Source organism: Staurois parvus, unplaced genomic scaffold, assembly GCF_062004578.1.
Source record: "Staurois parvus isolate SC_StPar_1 unplaced genomic scaffold, SC_StPar_1.0 ptg000562l, whole genome shotgun sequence".
Taxonomy (NCBI): domain Eukaryota; kingdom Metazoa; phylum Chordata; class Amphibia; order Anura; family Ranidae; genus Staurois; species Staurois parvus.
Window position 1 is genome coordinate 4,467,576 of NW_028318358.1, and position 22,435 is coordinate 4,490,010.

Genomic DNA, 22,435 nt, shown 5'->3' on the forward strand with positions numbered 1-22,435 from the left:
TATGGGGGGTGGTAATAGTCGGTGTCAGGCTCTCTCCTGTGTCTTGGTTCGTGGCCAATGTATGGGGGGCAGTAATAGTCGGTCGGTGTCAGGCTCTCTCCTGCGTGTTTGGTTATTGGCCAATGTATGGGGGGCAGTAATAGTCGGTCGGTGTCAGGCTCTCTCCTGCGTGGGGGGTTATTGCCCAATATGTATGGGGGGCAGTAATAGTCGGTCGGTGTCAGGCTCTCTCCTGTGTGGGGGGTTATTGGCCAATGTATGGGGGGCAGTAATAGTCGGTCGGTGTCAGGCTCTCTCCTGCGTGGGGGGTTATTGGCCAATATGTATGGGGGGCAGTAATAGTCGGTCGGTGTCAGGCTCTCTCCTGTGTGGGGGGTTATTGGCCAATGTATGGGGGGCAGTAATAGTCGGTGTCAGGCTCTCTCCTGCGTGGGGGGTTATTGGCCAATATGTATGGGGGGCAGTAATAGTCGGTGTCAGGCTCTCTCCTGCGGGTTTGGTTGGTGGCCAATGTATGGGGGGGCAGTAATAGTCGGTGTCAGGATCCCTCCTGTGTGGGGGGTTATTGGCCAATGTATGGGGGGCAGTAATGGTCGGTGTCAGGGTCTCTCCTGCGTGGGGGGCGGTTTGATCGATTGTTGTGTTGCCTAGGGCAACACAAAACCTAACTCCACCACTGGCTACTAGCCAGATCACCAGATGAAAACCGAAGGAAAAAAGCCTAAGGAGACGAATGCAGCCGACTGGGGAGCTGCAAGAGGCGACATTTGGCTTTCATTGGCTGGTAAAACCTATTTTTATGTCTTTGTCTGGAGGACCACAGAAGTCTCCATCCAGGGACTCTACCCTCCCCCAGGTCCCCTCACTTTCCTCCATTAGTCGTCACCCATCGCCTTCAGCGACTCTGCTGTGCAGTCAGTGGACCTTCCCCTCCAGTCACACGTTTCATTCAATTAGCAGCTCACAGAAAACAAAGCCGTCCTCAGTCATTACATTAAACCTGAGCCTGTGGGAGACACACTGAGAGCGACCGTCCGCGGGCTCTAATGAGATCCACATCCAGCACAAGAGGAGTGGTCAGTGAAGGAAGGGGGCGGGGTCCTCCTCTGCAGCTCACGTGGGCGGGGCCTCTTCTTCATTGGAGTAAGTTTTTTTTTGGGTGCTTCAAAGTAATAGAGAGTTCGGAGCCCGGTGTTCTCACATGTCCCCAGCCATGCCGTGCCCGCTGTACTGCCGCTGTGTGCTGCTCCCAGCCGTCCTCTCTCTCCTCAGCCCGCTCCATGGATTTAACCTGGCGGTGGACGAGCCCGCCCACTACTCCGGACCCCGGGGCAGCTTGTTCGGCTTCTCGGTGGACTTCTACCTCCCGGACCAGCAGAGGTGAGTGCCGACTATTGGAGGAGGGAGGGCTGGGAGGGGGTCCTTGTCCCGGGGATCGGGGGGACTCGGAGTCATTGGGCTGGATAGGAGCCCCTCCCGCCCTCATCTGTTCCGTTACATCCCCTCCCTTCTTCATCCAGACCTCCACTTCTCCTCCTCACCCCAAAAGTCACTTCTTATACTTTCCTCTCATAGACTGCAGACATGGCCTCAATCCCCCCCCCCCCAATATACATTTACACTGGTGTATGCCCCCCAACATACATTTACACTGGTGTTTGATCCCCCCAAAATACATTCACACTGGTGTATGACCCCCCCAATATACATTCACACTGGTGTATGACCCCCCCCCCCAATATACATTCACACTGGTGTATGATCCCCCCCCCAATATACATTCACACTGGTGTATGATCCCCCCCCCCAATATACATTCACACTGGTGTATGATCCCCCCCCCCCCAATATACATTCACACTGGTGTATGATCCCCCCCCAATATACATTCACACTGGTGTATGATCCCCCCCCAATATACATTCACACTGGTGTATGATCCCCCCCCAATATACATTCACACTGGTGTATGGGGACCCCCAATACATTCAACATATGGTTCAACACCACCCCAATACAGTCACACTGGTGTATGGTTCATCTCCCAATATACATTCACACTGGTGTATGCCCCCCCCATGCATTCAACATATGGTTCAACCCCCCCAATACATTCACACTGGTGTATGCCCCCCAATACATTCACACAGGTGTATGGTATGCCCCTCAATACACATTCACAATGGTTTATGCCCCCCCATACACATTCACAATGGTTTATGCTCCCCCCAATAAATTCAACATATGGTTTAACACTCCCCCAAATACATTCACACTGGTGTATGGCTCCGCACCCCCCCCCCCCATAGTAGATTCACACTGTATGGTTTAGCCCCCCCTAATAGATTCACACTGGTGTAAGGCTCAGCGCCCCTCCCCTCCCCTAATAGATTCACACTGGTGTATGGCTCAGCCCCCCTGACTTTACAGCTTGGCAGGCATTGCTTTTGTCTGGAGAGGGATCCCATTCACCCATCTGGATGAGATTACCTGCTGATGACCCAGCTCTGCCTTCTCTACAACTGCAACCTTCATTACCTTGTCTGACTCCACAGAACTCCTCTATTGTTACATTGTTGTGTGTGCACAGATCAGTGTTTACCAACAACACCAGGGATGGGATACTTTTTGTTTACCAACAACACCAGGGATGGGATACTTTTTGTTTACAGTATTGTTACATTTCTCTTAAAGTGGTATTAAACACAAATATCAAATTGTATTCTATTGCAGCTTTCCAGTTCTTAAGCTGGCCATATGTGGATCTTAGTTTTTGTCGATGGAAAAAAAAATTGATTCCCTCGTGCATGCAAGTGAGGTGGATGAGGGGATCCTTCCTGCTGTGTTGTTGTATTCTCACAGTGGGGACTCCTCTGCTGTCAGATACACCAATCAGTGCTGCAAATAATTGGCTGCAGCCGCTGAGCGAATGAAAGTTTTCCAACAGTCCCATTAGTGTCATCCTTGGATTGGCTTTTCTCTAACGGTAATGGACATAGATTGATCGACATTCAGCTGGCCCCTGCTGAACTGGCTGTATTTCGATGCATTTATGGCCAGATTTGAGGTCACTATACATGTTATGATCCTCCTAAAATAAACTTTAGACTCGCCAAAATTATACAATAGGAGGACCTACCTAATCTAACCAATCGTACACTGCTGGAAAAAAAAAAGCGTGTAGCATAAAGTCCATTGAACTCCTGGGATATTGATCTGGTCAGCTAAGTAGCAGAGGGGGTTATTAATCAGTTTCAGCTGCTTTTGTTAATGAAAATAACAAATGCACTAGATGGGCAACAATGAGACAACTCACAGAACTGGAATGGTTTTACAGGTGGAGGCCACTGACATTTTTTTTTTTCCCCTACTAATCTTTCGGACTGTTTTTCACTAGTTTTACATTTGGCTAGGGTCAGTGTCACTACTGGCAGCATGAGTTGATACCTGGACCCTACAGAGGTTGCATCCGCAGTCCAACTCCTCCAGGATGACACATCAATATGTGCCATTTCCAGAAGGTTTGCTGTGTCTCCCAGTACAGTCTCAAGAGCATGGAGAAGATTCCAGGAGATAGGCAGTTACTCTAGGAGAGCTGGACAGGGCCATATAAGGTCCTTGACCCATCAGCTGGACTGTTATCTTCTCCTTTGTGCAAGGTGGAACAGGATGAGCACTGCCAAAGTCCTACAAAATGACCTCCAGCAGGCCACTGGTGTGAATGTGTCTGACCAAACAATCAGAAACAGACTAAATGAGGGTGGCCTGAGGGCCCGACATCTAGTGAGCCCTGTGCTCACTGCTCAGCACCATAGAGCTCAACTGGCATTTGCCATTGAACACCAGAATATGCAGGTCTGCCACTGGCACCCTGTGCTATTTACAGATGAGAGCAGATTTACCCTGAGCAAATGTGACAGACAGGAAAGGGTCTGGAGAAGCCATGGAGAATGTTATGCTGCCTGTAACATTGTTCAGCATGACCATATTGGTGGGTCAGTGATGTTCTGGGGAGATATATTCAAGGGGGGGCGCACATACCTCTACAGGCTAGACAATGGCATCCCGACTGCCATTTGGTATCAGGATGAAATCCTTGGACCCATTATCAGACCCTACACTGGTGCAGTGGGTCCTGGTTTCCTCCTGGTGCACGACAATGCCCAGCCTCATGTGGCAAGAGTACGCAGGCAGTTCCTGGAGGATGAAGGAATTTATACCAATGAATGGCCTCCACACTTGCCTAACCTAAATCCAATAGAACATCTCTGGGATATCATGTTTCGGTCCATCTGACGCTGCTAGGTTGCACTTCAGACTGTCCAGGAGCTCCGTGATGCCCTGGTCCATATCTGGGAGGAAATACCCCAGGGCACCATCCATTGTCTCATTAGGAGCATGCCCCGATGTTGTCAGGCATGTATACAAGTACGTGGGAGCCATACAAACTACTGAGTACCATTGTCAGTTGCTGCAATGAAATTTCAGAAAAATGGATTAGCTTGCTGCATCATTTTGTTTTCACTTTGATTCTCGGGGTGTCTTTAAATTCAGTCCTCTGTAGGTGGATCATTTTCATTTCCATCAAATGATGGGGCATCCTTGTGTTCCAAACACATTACCCAGTCCATATCAATGCAGATATCCAGCATGAGATTTTTCCCTATTGAGATCTGATGTGTTTTCAAAGTGTTCCTTAAATTTTTTTGAGCAGCGTATATCAAGACCGGCTGGCCCCTACACTATATGGATGTTGGGAGATCTCAATGAGATTGTATAGTCAAAATGTGTGTGGTGAGCTTTAGATGTCATGGCTGCATTTTTATATAGATAGATAGATATATATGTGTGTGTGTTTTTTCCCCTTTATTTTCAGCTAGTGATCCCGTTATGTCTGTTTATTCATTTTAAGTTTAACCGCCTCCCGCCCACCATATAGTACAATGACGGGCGCAAGGCGGTTCTCTTGTTCAGGGAGGACGTCATATGACATCCTCCCATTCTAGCTCCGGGAGCACGCAGCGCGGTGATCGGTGGTGCGCTGTGTCCCCCGGACACAGCGGATCACCGATCAACGGAAAAAGACGAAGATGTTGGCTCGGTCATGTGATCAGCTGTGTCCAATCACAGCTGATCACATGTAAACAGGGAAATGCTGGTTATCGGCATTTCTCTCCTCACGAGCTCTCACGCTGACAGCTCGAGAGGAGAGCCGGTAATCGGCATTCCTCAAAGGGGACATGTACACATATCATCAGAGCACTGATGATCAGTGTGCCCTGATGATCTGTGTAGCCCCAACAGCGCCACCTGTCAATGTCCATCAGTGCCAGCTGTCAGTGCTCATCCATGCCACCTGCCAGTGCCTACCAGTGCATGTCAATGCCGCATATCAGTGCCCATCTGAGCCGCCTGTCAGTGCCATATGAGTGCTGCCTTTCAGTGCCACCTACCAGTGCCTCCTCTTCAGTGCCACCTGTCAGTGTCCATCACTGCAGCCTCATTAGCGCACATCAGCGAAGGAGAAAAATCACTTATTTACAAAATTTTATAACAAAAACTAAGAAAAAACTTTTTTTTTTTTCAAAATTTTCAGTGGTTTTTGGTTTAAGAAAAAATAGAAAGCTCAGAGGTGATTAAATACCACCAAAATAAAGCTCTATCTGTCAAAAAAATGCTAAATTTCATATGGGTACAGTGCAGGGGCGGACTGACAACTCATGGGGGCCCCCAGGCAATAGGGGATCATGGGGCCCCTGTATCCTTGCCCAAACTCAAAAAAGCCTATGAAAAAGGTACCAGGGGCATCTCATGGGGCCCCCTAGTGACCCCGGGCCTTCGGGCAGTGCCCGAGTTTCCAAATGGTCAGTCCGCCCCTGCTACAGTGTTGCATGACCGCGCAATTGTCATTCAAAGTGTGAGAGCGCTGAAAGCTGGAAATTGGCCTGGGCAGGAAGGGGCTATAAGTGCCCGGTAGTCTAGTGGTTAAGAGACCAAACTATCCAGCAAAAGTGACAGAGGGATGAGACAAACTATTTAACATGTACAGGGGTGCTTACAATGATTCGCTTTTTTTCTTTCATGTAAAACCTTTATCCTAGACTATCAGATTTAGATGGACTTGACTAACCCTACCCTTTCTGTGTGTGTGTGTGTGTGTGTGTGTGTGTGTGTGTGTGTGTGTGTGTGTGTGTGTGTGTGTGTGTGTGTGTGTTAGAAGTGTTGATCTTCATGTTGGACTAAAAGTCATTTGTGGCAGTTGATAATGGTCGTCTGTGATCTATTTGGACAGGAACTTGTGGTTGCCCATAGTAATATTGTATGTGTAAAGGTATTTAAAGAGATATTGTATATCTTAAGGATAGTTTTGATGGGTTACTTGTATGAAGTCAGATTTCCCCCCCCCCCCCCCTCTCTCTGTGTGAGGCTGGGGAGATTTCTGCTCCATACCTAAGGAAGCAGAACAAGAAGTGAGGGGAATTCCCTCTTACACATGACACTGATGGAAGATATACCATCGCCCTTTTCTGATGACAGCTGTAAAATGTTGGGTTTCTCATTTCCTGTCTGATGGGACAAATAAAGCATAAATCCCCACAGAGGGGACCCACAGAGAGAAAATGTTTGCTGTTAGACACGCTAATAAGCCAGCTGTGTTGAAAAAATATTGTTTCTTTGTATTCATCTAAAATATTTACTGCCAATGGAACCCTGAAACCTTTTTATGCCTATTTTGTTTTCCTTTCAAAGAATGAATTTGTAACTTGTGTTTAGTGCCTCAATGATATGTCTGACATTCTGTACTGTGTGTGTCTTTTCCATTTGGATAGGATTAGAAAGAGGCAGGAATGACATGTCACCGTCATGCAGTGTAAGGGTTAATTAGTGGTATTGTCCTGGCTTCCTCTCCGTCTGTTTTCAATGTAGACAGATCATTCTCCTCTCCAGCAGGACCTGGCGGTGACCAGGCTGGCGTGCTGTGCCCTCAATCAGCTGGAGCTGGGTCCCCCTTTGTGTAAGATCAGGACCTCAGGGCTTGGAGTACATTTCTTTACAGCTCAGAGCTCACATGAGGAAAGTGAGTAATAATGTTTAACAGGACACAGTTTCCTGAAACCGGACACGCCAACAGCCAGGATTGTGTCCAGCCTCTGAATGGCACCCTGAGGAATCCACAGGCAGAACTCTTCACTGGGATGTACAGAATATCAACTCTTTACAGTGTGACTAGAGGAATGCCAGCTTGTACTGTGTATTATACATTTTATACATATTTAGCATATTACTTTTATAAAATAGTCCTATAACTGATGTCAATCCACCCAAAACAAGTGTGTAAAGTACTGAAACCTTCATTATAGATACATTCCTCTTGGCCTATTAATCACTGGTCAATTAATTATTACTTGCAACGTTGCCACTAAACAGCTGCCTTTTAATAATTTTACTGGCACAGCCTGCAATAAATTTTATGGTTGGGAGCATGCACTCAGGAAATGTAATCAGGAGATATACTGTACATTCAGAGGACTACATGTACCATCATTCCTAGTGCATGCACACCTATCATGACATTGTTTCTATCTCTTTGGTCTGCTGTGTGCATCCAGTGCAGACTGTGGCTGTACTTATTCTATGAACGAGCACATAAGGGGGCCTTGAGTGGGACTTAATAGGACCCTAGGAGCCAAAAGGCCACCCTTACTATGGACATCAGTCACTGACCAAGGCATCAGGTGATAAGGGTGGATAGAGTAGCAGACATTTCAGAAGAAGCAGAACACTCTAAGTCTTACTATCCGCATCTTAAATAGGGATTGTTATCACTTATCACTAAGTTCAACTACAGTTGGTAATGGAAGTTATTTTTAATAGAATACACAGGTAGAAAAATATAATACAGAATGCAGGAACCAGACTGTCCAATCCGGAAGCCAGTAGGATTTATTTGGGGAGCCAACTCCATTGAAAACAACTGGAGATTGGCTTCTTGGCTCTTAGGCTATTTCCAGGCCTGTATTACTATGACGATAAAGGACTTGCCTCTAGTCACATGGCTTCCACCAACGATCTTGAAAAGTGATGTCAGGAGAAGGTGGGAACAGAAGTGGGCAGTCGGCACTATTCCTTGAAAGATCTCCTGACCTCAGTCTTCCAAGATCTTTATACATGATTGGACATTAGAGATGGTTCCATGTTTGATTTTGGTTGGATGCAGTCTTGATGAAACACTCATTGGCTTAATTTGTTCCCTCTGAGACTCTGGTGGCAAGATCTCTGCACCTGTGGTGCCAGGTCTGCTCAGCTGCTGCTATAAAGTGGTATCGTGAGTCTGCTTGCTGAAATCTTCATTGATTTTATGTTACACAACATGTAGCATGGAGAAGTGAAACCCTAGGGGCAAAGAGCAGAGCTTTCAACTTTGGATGGAGGAGCTCACTGCAGGCATCTGTAAGAGACACAGGAAGGTATTGAAGAATCCCACCCTCTGTTCTCCACCCTTAACTTTTGCTTTTGGATGGGCTGACTCTTTATTCTGAACATTTCCATGAACCTGAAACCACTCTGCTTTATTTCAATACTGGATGCTTGGATGCTAGTGATACAATTATTCATTTTGTACACATCGCTTTGAAAGTTCAAGAAGTCACTGACTTGGATGAAGCATTGACATTCATATATAAACTTGCATTGAGATAACTTATTTGTAAGAGGACACTTCATTTTATCAGCCTCATGTAACCTACGCATGAAAATAGATCTAATTTGGCTCACATTCCTTGGGTTCTTGTATGTGTTTTAATTGTTTGCAAAATGAATGGATTAAATCCGGCCATAGGCAGTTCGAATCTCAGCTGGTTTAATAGGGACTGGCCAAGATTCAAACCATGTATGGGAAGCCTGAATGTACAACCTGTTGGATTTTATATGCGATTACTGCTAGCGGCTATTATAACCGCTCACAGTAATCACTGTGTTCTGGTGGGGACAGCTTCCCCCTGCTCTGGAGAACACAATGGGGTTTATTTAATAAAGCTGGAGAGTGCAAAATCAGGCTCACTTCTGCATAGAAACCAATCGGCTTCCAGGTTTTATTGCCAAAGTTTAATTAAGCAAACTGACATTAGAAGCTGGTTCCTATGCAAACGTGAGCCTGTTTTTGCACTCCATCTTTAGAAAATAAACCCCAATGGCTCCACGGGAGGGGTTCCCCTATCAGCACTTACTGTTGATGGTGGAATTGAGTGATATCAATTTTTTTGTTTTTTTTTCTATCCTGCAACATGCAAGAAAAAACACTTTGTCTATGGCCGGCTTAAGACTTAATACTTTTCCTTCTATCCATTTATACAACTCCATGAATATCATATGTGTAATGCTTTTGCACAGAGCAACCCTAAACCTACTCTTCTCTGTTGCTCCTGGCTTCTCCCCTGGCTGTGTGTTCCCATATCAAGCAGCTTGCTATGGGGGCACTGTGCATGCTCACTCCCATTGATACATAGAGTGGGGCTCAGCCCCACCCCCTACTCCCTCTTCAGTGGTTGTGATTGATGACAACAGCGGGAATCAATGACTCCTGCTGCTGTCTGAGCCAATGAGAAGGGAGAGAGCCAGGAGAGCAACTGCTCCCATGCACATTGCTGGATTAGGCTCAGGTAAGTATTAAGGGGGTGGAAGGGAGGGGGAATTATACATGTGTGTGGGTTTTTTTTTTTTTTTATTTATTTACCTTCATGCGTAGACTGCATGAGGGTAAAAAACATTCAGCTTTTACAACAACTTTTAATATACTTTTATCTATGAAGGAGCAAAGTTATCACCCTAGGACAAAGTGTAAGGGCTACAGATCTACAGACTACAGGTCACCTCCATCTTTCCTTTATCTCTTATCATGGGGGATTGTTTTGTAGTCCACAGAAGTGAACTGAGACTGATAACACTGCTTTTATTTCCGTGCAACACAGGTAGACTTTCAAGGAAGTTGGGTCACTGGAAATGGGATGTATTGGAGAGAATAGGGGCATGTGCAAGTTTTGGAAAGAAGGACCATTGTCATTTTAGTACAGTTGTCCTTTAATCCTCCCCCCCCACCCAAGAATACTTCCCTTTCTCTCCCATTCCAGTTTTATCTCTTTACTTACAACAGCCCCATTCATTTCAATGGATGGTGTGCACTTGAGCCATCCCGTGAAGTACGATTCATCCACAGGGAATGGATAGGGCCCCTACATGCATGTGCAATAAGAAAAAGTCCTGATAGATGTTTTCACTGCAAAAGCTGGGCAGTGCTGAGTAGGACCACATAGTGAATATCTTGGGAACTGGGAGGAAGGTAAGACTCTTGCGAAGCAGGCTGCACACATGGAGATTAATTAAATGACAACTGTACCAAAATGTTTCTATCCTTTGGTGTCAGTAGGCAACTTCAGCCTCAGCCCCATGTCATCCTGATGATATGACAGGGCTAAGCCGACTAGAGTGAGTCATTATTTTTAGTAAAGTGTCTCAGAGTACCTTTCTTTAATGGTAGAGTGACTCAATGTATACATTTCTTCTAAAAAGAGATAATGACTTTCCTTGCACTTTTATCTCTATACTGCTCTAATCTATTGCAGTCTTTCATGTTGGTTTGTCTGTCTTTAGACATTACAATTTACAGCTTCACTGTGCACTGCAGTGTCTGAGCAACTGTTGCAGATCTACCTCCCAATGTGGAAACTTTAATTATATCTTCAGTTTGTTTTTTAACTTGCGAAAACAGCATGTTGAGATGGGCAACTGTGTGATGTTCATTGTTTAAGACAAAGCATAGCATATGCTGTCTAAACCCACTTACAATGAACCTGAGCCTTACCAATGCAGTTTAATACCCCCTTGTAATTTGTTTCTTTAGCCTCCTTACTCAGTTCAGCCAATGAGAGCAGTAAAAGACAACACTGGGGTTTATTTACTAAAGCTGGAGAGTGCAAAATCAGGCTCACTTTTGCATAGAAACCAATTCACTTCTAACCTCAGCTTGTTCAATTCAGCATTGGGAATAAACCCTGGCAGCTGATTGGTTTCTATGTAAAAAAACGAGCCTGATTTTACACTCTCCAGCTTTAGCAAGTAAACCCCCGTGTTGGGTATGAGTCACTCGGGATGGAGCTAACACATTGCCCAGAATTCTCTCCCTGCACCCACATGACCAGGGGCGGACTGACCATTTGGAAACTAGGGCACTGCCCGAGGTCACTAGGGGGCCCCATGAGATGCCCCTGGTACCTTTTTCATAGGCTTTTTTGAGTTTGGGCAAGGGCACAGGGGCCCCATGACCCCCTATTGCCCGGGGGGCCCCATGAGTTGTCAGTCCACCTCTGCACATGACTGTGCCAAGCCGGCCCCCAAACACCAGCACTCTTACATGAATTGAATCACATGCTCCTCATATGTGATGGAAGTTTTTAGTGCCTGGTAGCTGAATAGATCAGTAGGGAGTAAATAAAAGTTGTGTGTTAACGGGGACAAGGGCAGCATCAACACTGAATTCTGGGGTAAGCAAATAATGTCTAAATACAAGAGTCATGAGCATTCTTGCTTGAATCCCTGTGTGCTTTGTGTATTTCTTCCGGATTTGTGCAGTAATCCAGTGTGAAATATTGCCCCTGTGTGGGAGCTTTCTGTAATAAAGACCAGTCACTACTGCTCTCTAACTTTATGCAGGGTGACTGGTCTTGTATGCACCCTTCCAGTAGTTCTTTTCAGGCAGCCTGTAGTGGTGGAGTCTGCTAGGTCCCTTCTACAGCTCTGCTATATTCATAAGCTATGTACAGCACAGTGATGTCCCAGCTGCTTTTATAGGGTAATATCTGAGTTTAAAAAGACATTTGGTGCACATAGACTGGATTTGTATCCTTTGTGGCTACTGAGGAATGTATTTAAATGAATGTCTTTGTGCTTGGGGTTCACCTTTTTAAAGCAAATCTGTTGCTTTACTTTAAATGGGCAGCTCGGGATAAAGTGTTTCTAAAGCCTAAACATTATTTTACTTTTAATGCATTACTTGCATTAAGGTAAAAACTGTTTAGGTAGCAGTAAGCCCCTCCACCCCTCTTATACATACCTGAGTTCTCACTCGATCCAGCACTATACCAATTGGCTCTGGCTGCTGTCAGTCAACTCCTGTGATTGGGGGCGCTGAGACTAAGCTGCACTGTCTGCATCTATATCTATGGACACAGGCAACACTGCTTAGGATCGAGTGTACAGGTGTGCCGCGATAGGAAGCGGCTTCTTATGGTTCACACCAAGAAGATGAGTAGCCAGGAGTGCCGGCAGGAGACCCAAGAAGAGGAGGATCAGGGTTACTCTCTGCAGAGCAGGCAAGTATGAACATCTTTGTTTCAAAAAAATAATAATGGCACTTACAATTTAAAATATAATTTAACTTATTTGCAGCCTTTCTTAAAAAAAAAAAAAAAAAAAAGCTGTACAAATATGCATGCTCTCGGCAGAATTGCTTTATCTAGCAAATTTAGGAATTTGCTTTTGGCCTATATGAAGGGGGACAAAAAAAAGTGAACAGTAGGGAAACTCTATTTTAGCCAATCGCTTTGCTCCCAGGAATATTTGACTAGGATGTTGGCAGCCAGATTGCGCCTGGCTGTTGTAAACCTGTGCGTTGCCTCTACAAAGGAAAGTAGTATGGTCCTTTTTTAGCTTTTGCACTTCCAGCTGCATGTACACCCTTTCATATTGCTCTCCTGTCATATGAATAGACTGCTGAGGTGATGAGATGAGACTTGTACAAAGTTACAGCATTGAGTGCACACAGGGCTGAGAACTCCCTCATTGTCCGAGCCATCTGAAATAACTTGATATCGGAGTGGTCAACTACCAAGCACCATTGCTGTCCTATAGGAAGAAGGGGAAGGAGTCACATGCTTTCTTCATACTTGGAAGTGCCAGGTATTTCTAGTGGATCAGATTGTTGGGAAGGACAGTGCAGCTGGCAACTTCCTTTTTTCTTTAAAACCTCTATAGGTAATTTTTTACAGTAGAAATAAAAAAAAAAAATTACACATGGTTCTATGATCAAATTTCCCATATGGTCAGTTTACAAATGGTTCCAACTATTTGGAGCTATATAATGAAAATACTTTCAACATTTTTTTATTTTGATGTTGATATGTATATATTTTATAAGTACATTATATAAAAAGTCTCATAGCCTCCATAGTCTGTAAGCTATGGTGCCGCCTTATCTTGATTATTTTTTTTTTTTTTTTCCCAAAAGCTGATGTCATAAGGTTATCTGTTAACTGTACATAGCACTGCACTGAGGTCCTGAAAACATTCAGAGATTGAAATGTTTGGACTCTTTCGAAAGGATCTTTTAGCTACATGTGGCTTCTTATTTGTAACCCCCCTTTTCAAGAATGAAAAATTATGTAGCAGAAAAATGGTAAAATAAACATTGCATGCATCTAAAGAAAATATCAGCCAAGACAAAAGGCTACAAACTGTACAGAATATTAGGGTACTTGGTACTTCGTTTTAAAATAGAATTTGATACAAACATATTTTTTCTTTAAAAAGGAAAACAACCTCCTGAAAATGCCACTTGTCTGGCTGTCTCTGGTTTCAATACACATTGAGTCATTTGGAACGGTAAAGTTAGAACATGTGACTCATAAGATGCAAAAAACAAGATTCAGCATTACTACTAGGCAACTTACATTTTCAGAAGACAACATCAGCAATGACCTAATTTATTCTTTCTCAATAGGTTTTGAATAGAGTAGGAAATGGTTTGGACCTCCTGATGTTATATTGCTGTCTTGGACCCTGTAGGAATGATTTTCTGTCCTGGTGACCACACAGGAAATTTGAGGAATCTTCCAAACATTGACAGCAATAAACACTGGCAGAGGTTTTAACACTACTCCGCTGGCTTTAGAAAGTGCTGTCATTGACTTTCAGTGAAGAGTGAGCTGGAGCTCAGTTTATGCACAGTCATTTGCTGATTAAAAACAGAAACTACATTTCCCTTGATGAAGCAGACAACTCCCACATGTTGAAAATGCTGTTTTATGCAAGTGACTTGGGAAAAAAAAAAATCTGCTGTTGTGACTAAGCTCCATTGGGCTTCATTCAGAATCATTCATAAAGGGTTAGTTCACCAAAATCTTTATACTTTGGTTTTTGGAAGACACTGGGGAGTTAAAGCACATGGGAGTTTCTCTTTTGAAGATACAGTTGACTACATTTCTGCACTTGGGTTTCTTGGTTTGCCCACCCGATGTAGCTAACTCATGGTGATTTCACCCTTCCTGTTGGATTTTTAATTTGTTTTACTATGGAGAAAGCAACGTTTTCTGGAGCACATAAAGGTGTGTGGGAACACCAGAAACTCAAGGGACGTGAATGGTAAGGAGATTAACTAATGGAATAACCAAGGCAATGAAGCCAGAAGTTAACTCCCGATAACCCAACACTCCTGATAACCCAACAAATTAAGTTGGGTCAGCTGAACTCACGTTTAGGAGCTTTTGGCGTGTGGTGTTTTTTTTTTTTTTTTTTTTTTTTGTTTTTTTTTTTTTTTTTTTTGTGGTCAACACCTCTGCACTCAATTCCATAAGACTGTCCATGTACACAGGCATCTACCAGCATTAAGAAGCAGCAGAGTTTAGAGGCAATAAAATGCTCCTTTCCTGAATGCAGCAGAGTCACAAGTGTTTTGAAAGAAAATGGCAAAAGGGGCAAAAATGAGTGTAAGCACGTGTTAACATTAGACGCATTTGGGCGTTTTTTAAATTTCATTGGCCAAAATAACATTCTGGCCATTGCAATCAAAAATGCCCAAGCGCTTGACACAGGTAAATGTGGTACACACATTTACAAGCATCAAGCGTTTTTTTTTTTTGCTTTTGGTTTTTTTTTTTTTTTCTGCCAGAAACAAACATCAGGAGCAGTTTTAACATTCAGGGTGCATGTACCCTTAGGCTCATGCCAAACAAGCCAGCCTTTTACTGGTGACAATTTACCAGCAAAAAGATTGCAAAGAAAGCACCACGAATGCTTGCTGGAAAAAATCCGCACCGTGTCATCCCTATGGATGTTTCCTCTATGGCAAAGGTTCTGCAATGTTTTGACCAGCAAGTGAGCAACACAATTAGAGAAAGTGCTGACTTTAACAATCATGTTGCTGGTGGGGGTGACATGGCTTTTAAGGCCTTTTGTACAACTGAACGTGACTGGTAATGGTTTGGCCCCCTTTTACTAGATAAACACTACTGCACTGATCACCCCTATTTAATCCACCAGTAGTAGCTATTGAAGGGCTTTAAATTTTCTCCTGGAAACTTCTGGAGCCTGTACAGATATGAAATAATGGTGTGCAAAATGGTATTTACAAACCTGATTGCTGACCATTATTGCAAAATTTCAATACAGAGTATAGTAAATTTTTTAATATTTCTGTATAGAAGTAGTAATTTACTAAAGTGATCATGTCTGTATAGATGCATGCTGTTCTCTGGTCTTTAATCTTGGGATTCCTTGGCTGCTTTGCAGTCTTTAAGACTCTGTAGAGAGGATGAGTAATGAAGCATACAGGGGCTACTCTGATCATCCAGATCGTTTATCTTGTGGGCTGTGTTCTTTTCTTGTAGCAGACAGCCTGAAGACCAGCACCTTTTTCCCAGTCAGCACTGTGCGTGGTCTGACTGGCTGGCAGCAGTTTTGACAGGGGCTGTAAAATTTTGCAGATATGACTCTGGTTGTGATACCAAGTCTTTAGGAATTTAGGCTCTTATCAGCACAACATAATTTATTTCCTTATAGAGCCTGGAAATTTCAGCTAAACAAAGCAATGTCTATAATTCCCAGGGGGGCACTGTATTATTACTACCAATTATCAGTTTACAAAGCTTCAATTAGATTTAGGTCAGCTTTTATAGTGCAGGAGGGACTAATCATGAAGACTAGGAATGTTAAGAAAAATTTTGCCCATAATCTACCATGTGATGTGGTTTAGGAACCACCCAAAGTCCTGCAAAATCTGCCACTGAGCTATTTGATTTCAAGGATGGGAGTTATAAAAGATTTTATATAGCGCCAACAGTTTACTCAGTGTGATACAGTATAAAGGGAGACAATACAGCAACGATACAATACAAGAGGGTTAGGAGGCCCGGATTTATCTCTTTATTCTGCAAAATAAAATCTATTGTGCGGTGTAGGTGATCTCCTTTTATTCATGGAGGTTTCAGTGGAAAAATTGTACTGTTTTTAACAGCACAATCCAGCTTGGTCAGATGCACATTGTTAGGGCTTATTTACACTTGCTTTGACTTTAATGCACATTAAAACACTTACTGCTTCAACCTTCTTTTTTTTTTTTTTTTGAAACTTTAATGAAGCTTGGCAAATGTGCATGTTGATTTTATATATGTTTTACAGGGGCTAAGTAGAATCCTGACTCATTAGTACCCCTGTTCAGCAGATTCCCTGGCTCATTGGTAACGTCCAGCTCTGCAAATTCCCTGGCTCATTGGTAACGCCCAGCTCTGCAGCTTCCCTGGCTCATTGGTAACGCCCAGCTCTGCAGATCCTCCCCTCTCAGGTCACTGCTCACTTCACACAATATATTGTTCTGATGCTGTGCACCATGTGTGACATTGCTAGTTTCTCCTGCTCCAGTCCACACCCTGCTCACCTTTCTGCTGCTCCACCCTGTACACCAGATTTGACGTCTGCACCAGACACTTCCAGAATATATACACCCGAACCATAAGTGACTGCTGATTACTTCTTTCCAGTTCACTTGTTGGTTTCCCAGTGTATCCTGGGATATCTCAAACCTGTAATACCTCCAAAACAAAGCAGAGCTAACTCTGTATAAAAGCCCATTGAAAGCTGCAGGTGTTGTTGGCAAGCTTTGTCATAAACGTCTATGGAGGCTTTGGAGACTTGTTGCAGCACCAAGAAAGCAACACTGATTATAATTTTTCAAAGCAAACACAATTTGTGGATAGAACCATAAACCTACTATTTTACGTAGTGACATATGCTTTGATTGGCATTCAGAGTGCTTTAGAAAAGGCATGCCCAGTGGTACATTTTGAAGGAAGTGTAAATAATACCTTAGGAAATATTGTGCCATAATTCTACAAAGCTTCTCTACTGGAACCACTATATTGCGCTTCTCAGACTGTAGTCAGCCAAGTAATGGGAGTACATGTAATTCTCATGTACAAAATTCATACCCATGTGTGATTTTTAGTTTGCTGAAACCCCAGTATCATGAATGTTTCCCTGGCCTTTAGTTTTATTAAATACTATTTTCATGAAGGTCTACTGACTGACTGGTTTTAAATTAACTTTAAGGCAAACCAAAAAAATACAGCACACTGGGTGAAAGGAAGAAAATGCACCATGCTAAAGCACATACATTTTTTTATGGAGAACAATAGATGGAAACCTCTCCATTTGAAGAGATGGCCCCTAATTTTACAAGATATTTATTTTATTAGAAACTCCTGTTTTACTTAAAGCTTAAAAAAAAAAATCACCAGTAGTCTCTACAGTCTATATGTCAGGTAGATTGAAAGAGAGCTTTTTCTTCAGCTCCTTTTGAATGAAAGGGTAAGTCATTATTTAACCTTAACTTGTTCCATGTGGTTGTCTAGTTGGGATAGCCTGTAATACTAGGACACTGCAGCATTTTCCTGTGGGAATTATCTTAAGTTCCTAAAAATCTTCTGAAAGAACATCAGAATAAGCTACAAGCCATCTCTTCCCAAAGTAGTTCTAATTCCTCTTCAGAAAAGTCAGTAATTATTCCCTAAATTATAGAGATTTTTTGCCAAAAGAAAATGTGTTTATTCCCCACAGTTAAAGATTAAACCCCTCTATATTACTTCTAGTATAATGGCAGGGGAAAAGAGAAATTTTAGAATTTGGCTTGAAAATGATAAATCCATCAAAAGCCAAATAAATGGAGTAAAGTGCCTACGTTGATGCACACTAATGGGGAAAGCTGGCCAAGAGAGCATGTTAAAATGACATACTCTAATATTATAGAGGCTATTTTAGCATACCTGAAAATTTCTAGGGTAATTTAAGGTAAACCTGTTCTTTGCCCATGCTGGTGGTTCCCCCAAAATTGCATGTACTCCTTTCCTTTGCTCTTCCACCGTTCTGCTCTGTTGTCGAAAGGGACTTATGCAATACCTTTTTGGTTATAGGTATATTGTGACTTGCTCCTTTTTTCCGGTTACTGTCCATCGATGTTGCATGGGACCGAAGATGAGTCCTCACCACCATGTAAGATCCCAGCTGTGACTGAATTTACATAGTAAATCCTCTCAACATGTTTTTTTAGGTTGCTGATCTTTAACTTGGGAAGACCTGGTTATAAGGAATTCTGGCAGCTGTAGTTTATACCTTGATCTCCAGCATTGAGAGATCGCCCCACAGATCTTTGTGGACCTGACATATAGGGAGGACACACTATAGTTTGGAGGTCTTGGTCAAAGTGACATCCAAAGTACTCAAACTGTGGATCAAAGTATTGATGCAATGATTTACACATTGGTGACTCCAACATGATATAAGCTGCTCTTTTGGCGTTCACTCCTCAAAACTGAATTGACTGTTTTAAGTAGACAGACTGTAACATGTATGACTGCCTTTAGTTTTTGCACCATGTATTTTCAATTAGTGTTTTGCTGAAATAAAGTGATTGCTGAATACTTTTGTGCACGAGCAACCACTTAGTTGCTACCTTCCATAAGGTGGTGTAGTTTTAGGGCTGGTTCACACCAGATGCAGTCCAATGTGGGGTTTTTTTTTGGTTAGTAGATTATATGGGTTCCAATGGCATAGTTCACACCAGTGCAGAATAAAGTAGAACATGCAGCATTTTTTTTCTGCACAGAACTGTACTGGAACGCTGCAAAATGCACTGGAGTGCATTACATGAAAAACCCCAGGAAACCTTTGGGGGGAAAAAATACACTGGAACACATTAAAAACATATCACAAACTCCTTGAAGTGAGTTTTGTGGTGTGAACTGTAAACAAAAATGCATCCAGTGTACATTTTTTGTGGTGTCAAACGGCCCTTAAGGCTCACAAACCAGAAGGTAAATTGGAAAATGAGCCACCAAATGGTGAATTTGATTTTACTATTGAAACATGAATTATGGCTTTTCTATCTATTTTCTCTTTTTATACATTTTATTTATTGACATTGATATTTTCTAATGGACTGGTACAATGTTTGAACAAACATGTTTATAATAAAGCACTTAATATAGGCAGGGTTAGAGTTGTTTTCAGATTACTAGGAGAATTGCTTTGCATGTGATCACTGTCATATGTAATCTGTTTCACAGAAGATGTCTAATAAGAAGCTGTATTGCCCACGGTCCTTTACTTGTATTTTTCTTTCCCTCGGACATAGACTTGTTTTGCAGGGGTGGTATTTTGTATGTTTCTAAATTTCGGCTCTTGTCTGCATAACCTTGTAATGGAATTGAGGCACACTCTCTAAAGCAGACATTTTAGCGAGATCCCTCACACAGTCACCCAAAACCCCTTCATGTGCTGCAGTTTTAATTTTTTTGGGGGGGGTTTTGTGATGGTAATCACCAGGTTTGTGTGGTGTTTAATTGAAATTCAGCAAATGTTTTTGGATAGAGCAGTTAAAGCATACATCCTAAATTTAAAGTTGCCATAGTTTTCGACCCCCCCCCCCCCCAAAGGGTCTGTTTTTCTGTTTTAAAATAATTGCATTCTGTCCTTCAGTATCTAATAATGACATATACTGAATGCCAACTACACTTTGTTGCAGCAGGTATTTTATGGTCAATTGTAGTATATGTGTGGATAGATAGATATTTTCCCTGAACACATGGGAATTTTTGGCCTTTTGCAGGACTGGAACCACTTTGATTAACCAGGTCATTAGTCACACATTTCTGTCCATGAAATGCATAATGTGTTTAGCCGAGGCCAGGTTACAAGTCCTGTCTGGGATTAAGCCGTGGGAACTTTGTATGATTGCTTTGTCAGTTGTTGGGGGACTTTAATCAACAAAGTTGACATCAACATGATGTGGCCCTTATGCCACTAATGAACCTTGTTCTGAACCATGGCATGGATAGTCTAGACTTGGTGTTGTCTGCCAAACAAGACAGGATTGCCAAATACTTTGAGTGAATATTAAATGTTCTTTTCTTATAAGGCATAGACTTAGCATCTGCAGCCACAATTAATAATTAGTGGAGTGGTTTATTCCAAGAATTGGGTTACACTACAGTTGGGTATAATCTTAAATTATGTGAGGATAAGTTGGCAGCTGCTTTGTCATGGTGTTTTGCCATCTGAATCATTGATGTGAATGTACCAATAACATTTGGACTTTGTGCATACCAGGGAAATAGGCCTAGGGAAGGAAACTTTTTATAATATTGCTGATTTACTGGCTGAGGGCTATTGTTTCTTCAAGCCACAGTTGCTGTCTGGTTAACAATGCTTGTTCTATGAAGCTGACTTTTTTTTTTCTTTTACCATTTTTTTTTTTCCACCTCCTTTTTCATATTATGCTCAGCTTGCTTGTGATTGTTGTAATTTCTTCAGGTTCTTTAACTTTTTTTTTTTTTGGTTTTCATTTTAAAGTGTATGTACTCACTGAGAATACTGCTGTAACGTAATAAATGGGAGTGCCTTTGGGAAGGTGTTTATAAATGAAAGGCTTACATTTTTGCCCAGTTTGTTCTGTAGCAGAATGGCCTTTGGCGTAGCCTTAGGAGCATATTAGAAACACTTTTTTCTTTTGCTGTAGCTAATCAAACCCAGAAAATGTTGGCATTCTGCAAGAGCTTCTACACAAGAAAATCCACACCCTCTGTTAATGTGCTTGTTACTACTCACAGCAACATTTCTGCTTTGTGATAAGCAGCCATTCCTACTCATGCAGACCTTGCAGCTCTATCCAAAGACTTCTATGAATGACTATGCATGGGCGGATAATGCATCAGGCTAAGCCCAGTATGCTTCTTAACAAATGTATGCAATTAAAAGTGTCTCCCATAAATAACAGAATAAATCTGTGTTATCGATGGTAGAAATACTTGCGTTTGGTTTGTGTGTGTGAGTGTTGCCAATTTAGGTTTGATCTTGGTTATATTTGATTAGATCAAGAAACATTTGTATATCTGTGGCATTTTCACAACCCCAGTTGAGTCTACTTGGGGATCAGCTGTAAGGAATTTTCATGGCCAAGTACTGCTTTTTTTTGAGAATCAAGCCCACACAGCTACTTCTCTCCTTGATCATCAATGTGCAAGTTTACCTAAGCTTAATCTGCATGTTTGTAGAACGTTAACTTTGTTCTTTAGACATATTGGTCAGCAGCCTAATGTACAGCAGGCGTGCACTTGGCAATTTTTAATTCAGAAATAAGCCATAATTGGATCCGAAAGATCCCTTTATATACACACCCATGTATGAAGGTGTCTACATCAGATTATCAGCAGGCAGCAGCCTGTGCAAAGGAATTTTCAAGCTTCCTTGTATCAGATGGCATTCAAGGTCTCCTGAGCTCATTCTTCACATCTCATACAGGAGATGTTCTGATCAGCTGTAATCTGAATCGTATGACCATTTCCACATATGTGTGGCTTATGTTAATCATAGTGGCAAAAGTCTTACCGAAGAACAAATGAAATATTTGGCCATCAGTATAAGTGTCTGTTTTTCAGTGAGGCTTACCTAAAGGGCATAAAACCTCATAACTCTTCTACCGGTGTTGGCCACGGGGCCAATTGTGAGTCAGCAGGATTTGATAGTGGGCTCCCAAAAGAAAGATGGCAATGCAGAAGATCCAAAGCCTGACAACAATCAGCTGGATGGAAGACAGCACTAGATTTTATATGTTGGTAAGGCAGGCCATACATGGGTTGAGTTCTAAACACATTTTCTGTAGAAAGTCAGAAATGTGCATGCTGTAATCCAATGGTGCCACCATTGATTTTGAAATTTTGTCAAACCAAGCCTTCAATTTCACCTCATGTTGCTATAGAAAAGAATTTTCGTAGCTGGGAATCTTCTTTTCTTTCCTGGACACCGCTCATGCTCCATTTCTTTTTTGATTTTATATTTCTTGCACGATTCATTTTTGTTAACTTTTCAAAACATTTCCAACATGCCCAATCACTGAGATTCAATGGCCACACAAAAATCAGTTGCTGCTGCAGCCCACTAAAGGTGCAAAATTCTAACGGAAATTCTTAGTTATGATTTTCAAAAGAAGATTGTTTCAGAATTTGACCAATGTATGGCCAGCATAAGTTCTCTCTGAAAACTAAACTGCTATAATTGTAGCTGCTGATTTCTGAATTTCACGCACCTGAGTGAAGTTCCTCATTAACATGAACTAGTT

The 22,435-nt window shown here is 42.5% G+C and overlaps 1 protein-coding gene across 1 annotated transcript in view; it reads left to right on the forward strand.

Annotated features, from left to right (window-relative positions):
* The first annotated feature begins 1,185 nt into the window (after window positions 1–1,185).
* Window positions 1,186–22,435, forward strand: part of ITGA5 (integrin subunit alpha 5) — a 139,436-nt gene continuing 118,186 nt past the window's right edge. The window contains exon 1 of the mRNA XM_089691404.1: window positions 1,186–1,380. Coding sequence (XP_089547530.1) covers window positions 1,202–1,380 — 179 coding nt within the window. The 5' untranslated portion in view covers window positions 1,186–1,201. The remainder of the gene's footprint in view (window positions 1,381–22,435) is intronic.